The 6,201-nt window shown below is 30.8% G+C and overlaps 1 protein-coding gene and 1 long non-coding RNA gene across 2 annotated transcripts in view; one reads left to right on the top strand and one right to left on the bottom strand.

The window, feature by feature from the left end:
• Positions 1 to 325: 325 nt before the first annotated feature.
• Positions 326 to 6,201, bottom strand: part of LOC137644161 (alkylglycerol monooxygenase-like) — a 39,554-nt gene continuing 33,678 nt past the window's right edge. The window contains exons 5-7 of the mRNA XM_068377150.1: positions 4,209 to 4,360; positions 1,881 to 2,132; positions 326 to 790 (exon numbers count right to left, since the gene is read on the bottom strand). Coding sequence (XP_068233251.1) covers positions 521 to 790; positions 1,881 to 2,132; positions 4,209 to 4,360 — 674 coding nt within the window. The 3' untranslated portion in view covers positions 326 to 520. The remainder of the gene's footprint in view (positions 791 to 1,880; positions 2,133 to 4,208; positions 4,361 to 6,201) is intronic.
• Positions 4,728 to 6,201, top strand: part of LOC137644162 (uncharacterized) — a 63,013-nt gene continuing 61,539 nt past the window's right edge. The window contains exon 1 of the long non-coding RNA XR_011045146.1: positions 4,728 to 4,906. This is a non-coding gene — a long non-coding RNA (uncharacterized lncRNA). The remainder of the gene's footprint in view (positions 4,907 to 6,201) is intronic.

The raw sequence follows: 6,201 nt of genomic DNA, 5'->3' as shown, positions 1-6,201 counted from the left end.
TAATTTTTCTAAATTTGCGGTAATTTTTATAAATTTGAGGTAATTTTTCTATATATGAGATATTTTTTTTTAAATTTGAGGTAATTTTTTTAAATTTGAGGTATTTTTTTCTAAATTTGAGGTAATTTTTCTAAATTTGCGGTAATTTTTCTAAATTTGAGGTAATTTTTCTAAATTTGAGGTAATTTTTCTAAATTTGAGGTAATTTTTCTAAATTTGAGGTAATTTTTCTAAATTTGAGGTAATTTTTCTAAATTTGCGGTAATTTTTCTAAATTTGAGGTAATTTTTCTAAATTTGAGGTAATTTTTCTAAATTTGAGGTAATTTTTCTAAATTTGAGGTAATTTTTCTAAATTTGAGGTAATTTATCTAAATTTGAGGTAATTTTTCTAAATTTGAGGTAATTTTTCTAAATTTGAGGTAATTTTTCTAAATTTGAGGTAATTTCTGAGGTAATCCCTTGAACAGCACATGAAAGCCCTGCCTATAAACTTCACGCTTATCTGGTATGGCCGAAGCCTAACTTAATTTATTTTTCCTGTAGTTTTTAAACCCATTAACACACTGGGAAATCCATAATAACGAACAAGCAGTATAAAAGACGACGATGGAAGAGTCGAATATCCCAATGCCAGTTATGGGCCAGTATTGTGCATATGATGTGAATAAAGCACATCTTACTGCTTCAGCAACCGGTGCCCAACGCCAAGAATCGTACATCGAAGTCAATATCCCCACCGAAGTCAGGATGAAGAACAGGAAACGGATAACTGACCACCAGTTCTCCACCTGAAAAGATGAAGTACGTTAAGTTCCAATGTACGAACAAATTATTATTATTATTATTATTATTATTATTATTATTATTATTATTATTATTATTATTATTATTATTATTTGCTAAGCTAGAACCCTAGTTGGAAAAGCAAGATGCTATAAGCCTAGGGGCTCCAACAGGGAAAATAGCCCAGTGAGGAAAGGAAACAAGAAAAAATAAAATATTTTAAAGAGCAGTAACAGCACCAAAATAAATATTCCCTATATAATCTATAAGAACTTTAACAAAACAAGATAAGAGGAAGAGAAATAAGATCGAATAGTGTGCCCGAGTGTACCCTCAAGCAAGAGAACTAATAAAGGATTTGAGCAAACACATTTACTAGGTTATTATTATTATTATTATTATTATTATTATTATTATTATTATTATTATTATTATTATTATTATTATTATGTAAGCTACAACCCTAGTTGGAAAAGCAGGATGCCATAAGCCCAAGGGCTCCAACAGAAAAATAGCCCACAATGAAAGGGAAATAAGGAAATAAATAAACGATATGAGAAATAATTAACAATTGATAAGATAATTTAAAAACAGTAACAACATCAAAAACAGAGATTCGGTATATAAACTATAAAGTGACTTAATGTAAGCCTGTTCAACATAAAAAACAATTGCTGCACGTTTGAACTTTTGAAGTTCTACTGATTCAACTACCCGATTAGGAAGATCATTCCACAAATTGGTCACAATAGGAATAAAACTTCTAGAATACTGTGTAGTATTGAGCCTTATGGTGGAGAAAACATGACTATCAGCCTTTGATAGCTGTAATATAATGATGTACTATGATTCTGAGTGCGTTTTTTAAAATAATTTGTTATCTTAAACATGATAGTTTATATAATATATTAGAATTTTCCTTTAAATGTGAATATGATTATGAACAAAACTTTTTAAAGGTCAATGCACCTATACTAACCCTATATATGTGCTATGCTCTTAATTGCTACTTTCCTATAAAATCTTATCAAAATAGAGATAAGAAAAATGCAACAAAATGTCTTTTAAAATTTGACAAATAAAATAAATTCTTACTTCAACTTGCTTATCCGACATTTGCGAGGCGACTGCTCCAGTGAAAAGATGGATAATGATATAATACATTTGCCATTGAGGTAAAATAGGATTGAACGGTTCCCTTGGTACGGGGACTGGTGTCATGTCAGCAGGATCTCCCAGACGAAGGGAGCCAGGGGTCCATCCAGGCCCGTAGAAGAGAGATTTGAATCTGTCTCCCCAAGTATTCATGGCGCGGAATTTCTTAAAGAGTTCGCCAAAGTAGTAAAACTGTCAAAGAGATAATTTATAAATCATACTATTGAGGACATATTTCATAAAAAAACAGGAATGTCTTATTTGTATGTTTAGCTGTGGATGAAAAATTAACATGTGACAAAATTTAATTGCATGTTTAGCTGTAGGTGGAAAATTAACATGTGACGAAGTTTAATTGCATGTTTAGCTGCAGGTGGAAAATTAACATGCGACAATATTTAATTGCATGTTTAGCTGTAGGTGGAAAATTAACATAACATGATAAAATTTAATTGTATGTTTAGCGGTAGGTGGAAAATTAACATAAAGTGACAAAATTTAATTGTATGTTTAGCTGTAGATGGAAAATTAACACAATGTGACAAAATTTAATTTCATGTTTATCTGTAGGTGGAAAATTAACAAAACATGACAAAATTTAATTGCATGTTTAGCTGTAGGTGGAAAATTAACATGTGCCAACATTTAGTTATATGTTTAGCTGTAGATGGAAAATTAACACAATGTGACAAAATTTAATTGCATGTTTAGCTGCAGGTGGAAAATTAACATGTGACAAAATTTAATTGCATGTTTAGCTGCAGGTGGAAAATTAACATGTGACAAAATTTAATTGCATGTTTAGCTGTAGGTGGAAAATTAACATATGACAAAATTGAATTGCATGTTTAGCTGTAGATGGAAAATTAACATGTGACAAAATTTAATTGCATGTTTAGCTGTAGGTGGAAAAATAACATGTGACAAAATTTGCATGTTTAGCTGTAGGCCTAGGTGAAAAATTAACATGTGACAAAATTTAATTGCATGTTTAGCTGCAGGTGGAAAATTAACATGCGACAATATTTAATTGTATGTTTAGCTGTAGGTGGAAAATTAACATAACATGATAAAATTTAATTGCATGTTTAGCTGTAGGTGGAAAATTAACACAACATGACAAAATTTAATTGTATGTTTAGCTGTAGATGGAAAATAAACATGTGACAACATTTAGTTATATGTTTAGCTGTAGATGGAAAATTAACATGTGACAAAATTTAATTGTATGTTTAGCTGCAGGTGGAAAATTAACATGCGACAATATTTAATTGCATGTTTAGCTGTAGGTGGAAAATTAACATAAAGTGACAAAATTTAATTGCATGTTTAGCTGTAGATGGAAAATTAACATAACATGATAAAATTTAATTGCATGTTTAGCTGTAGGTGGAAAATTAACACAACGTGACAAAATTTAATTGTATGTTTAGCTGTAGATGGAAAATTAACATGTGACAACATTTAGTTATATGTTTAGCTGTAGGTGGAAAATTAACATGTGAAAAAATTTAATTGCATGTTTAGCTGTAGGTGGAAAATTAACATAAAGTGACAAAATTTAATTGCATGTTTAGCTGTAGATGGAAAATTAACATGTGACAACATTTAGTTATATGTTTAGCTGTAGGTGGAAAATTAACATGTGAAAAAATTTAATTGCATGTTTAGCTGTAGGTGGAGAATTAACATAAAGTGACAAAACTTAATTGCATGTTTAGCTGTAGGTGGAAAATTAACATAACGTGACAAAATTTAATTGCATGTTTAGCTGTAGATGGAAAATTAACATAACGTGACAAAATTTTATTGCATGTTTAGCTGTAGGCCTAGGTGGAAAATTAACACGTGACAAAATTTAATGGGATCTATTTCTACTCATCCCTAAAAAAATAGAATACTGGCTTAGTTAATTATTGATGTGTGGCCCAAAAAGAGAGGTTTAATGTTTGAGTTCAAGATGTAAAACTCTTTAGCATATTAATTTCTTCAATCAAATTAAACCATACACCATAACGCTCTTATTGACCACATGTATGGGTATAGTTGTTTCATATAGGTACCGTAGGTATGGTTTGTTAAAAAAAAAAAAAAAGGTAATATACCTGATGCGAAAGAGCGTTTTGAGTCATGGTCGTTTAGCACATCTTAATTTCTTCAACCAAATGAAACCATACAATGTTATAACTTTCTCATAGACCACTTGTATAAGTATAGTTGTTTTTATATAGGTACTTTAGGTATAGTTTATAAAAAAAAGTTATATACCTGGTGCCAAAGAGCATTTTGAGTCATAGTCTGCGTTGTCAGCCCATAAACGATTTCCTCATCAGAGCGTTCAGGCTCGTAAGTGCCAAAAATCCTGTCCCAAATGATGAGAACGCTACCATAGTTCTTATCAATGCACCATTCATTTGCACCTGGAAATGAACATTTTTTAGAGCAAGAACTAATACGTTAAAACTAAATATTGCAAATAAACACAATGGGGGAATGTAAAATGTAATTTTTGTGAAAACGAGGAGGATGATTTGATACATTTTTTGTTGTTTTGCCAGCTATATAGAAAAGAAAGGAATGAAGTAATTGAGCTACAACAACCATACGAGGAGGACCCAAAGAAAATAGTAGGATTATTTTCATTTAGTGAAAACAAATATAGAAAAGAAAAAAGAAGTATTAAACCTGATGTGGAGGAAAAGACTAAACAGTATAGGAAGATAAACTTTGGAGGCGCCGTTGCAAAGGTTACGACGCCTCACTTTTCAGTGATCACTGATTCGAGGACTATGGAGTCTGGAACGTTGAAGTTAACTCGATTTTGATCATCTTAGTGACAACTCCTTTTCTGGAAATGTCTTTTTAAATCAGTGATTATTGTGTACTTTTACACGTTTTTATGTTTATACAAATCGTTAATAGGATACTGCACACACAAAGCATTGCTAGCTTCTCAACAAAGAAAGGTAAGCTTAGTTTCATGTCTCTTATTCTCAAACAATTTTGTGTTTGCAACAGCTACACAAGAATGGGTACTAAAAATGTATATATTTTAATACAGTAGCCAACTTTAATTTCTTGCCAACCGCAAGATCCATAAAGTTTTACACTCTTATCTTTTATGTTTTATGTAATAATAACTATTTCTTGCCAAATACAGTACTGGTTTTCATGTTTCCCATGTCCTCTTTGCATAGCCTACGAATAATTATATAGGAGAAAAGGGTTGTGGTTAATTCATAACAAATATGTGCAAGTTACCCTTGAGGAAATTTGAAAGGTACTTTGTTCAATGTCTCATTCGTAATAATCCTGAAAATGTGTATGAAATAAAGAATTTAGCAAAAATGAATAATTGCAGGAATGCCTACTAACCTAACATAGGCCTAGTCAAGTATGCCCAGTGATAGATCGGTATTATTGTACTGTATTACAGGGAAATGCAACAGGAAAAAAACTACATGGATCTAGATATCTTCCATTGGGGTGGCCATTTATATATATATATATATATATATATATATATATATATATATATATAATTTATTTATTTTAATATAACATACACATGCTATACATACATATCAATATTTATGTATGCCAGCATGCGTGTAGGCTTACACATAAACATAATTTGCCTTATAATTTCTCATATAAACTTTTTTGACATATTTATAAATGGCCTCACTGGATTCCAGCCCTAAGCCTAAATTTTAAAATTTAATCCAATCCTGTTGTAATTATTAAGATATTACGTTACTTTTACGTAGACAAATAAAACTGAAAATTATGTAAATATATGCTCGCAAAATTAACACGGAATCACAGGCCGAAGTCTAAGCCAACAGTGTTTTATTTAACTTCTAGTTTTTACATGGAAGCATTGTTACTTACTTAATTACTTACTTAGTTACTTACTTACTTACTTACTTTCTTTGATGGCTGCTTTTCCGGCCCCATACAACAGGGGAAACCCACCTTGTTCGTTCTGAGTATTTAACGTTTCATATCGCGTATTGTTCATTTACTGTTAAATCATCTCTGTTGCATGACTGTTGAAATAAGAAAGTCTTCAGTTTCCCCCTGAAAGCTTTATTGTCTTCAATCATTCGAATGTTTCGTGGGAGCTTATTATAGTTTCTACATGGGAATATTATTTTGTTCAGAAACTTGGTAACAAGCTCATGACCCATGATATTTTTAATTGACTAGTGATTTTAGTGAACTGTACCTTTTTTATCTTTTAATTTTTTCTTTCCAG

The sequence above is a fragment of the Palaemon carinicauda genome, chromosome 7, assembly GCF_036898095.1.
Source record: "Palaemon carinicauda isolate YSFRI2023 chromosome 7, ASM3689809v2, whole genome shotgun sequence".
Lineage (NCBI taxonomy): Eukaryota > Metazoa > Arthropoda > Malacostraca > Decapoda > Palaemonidae > Palaemon > Palaemon carinicauda.
This window is presented reverse-complemented; position numbering and strand designations above follow the sequence as displayed.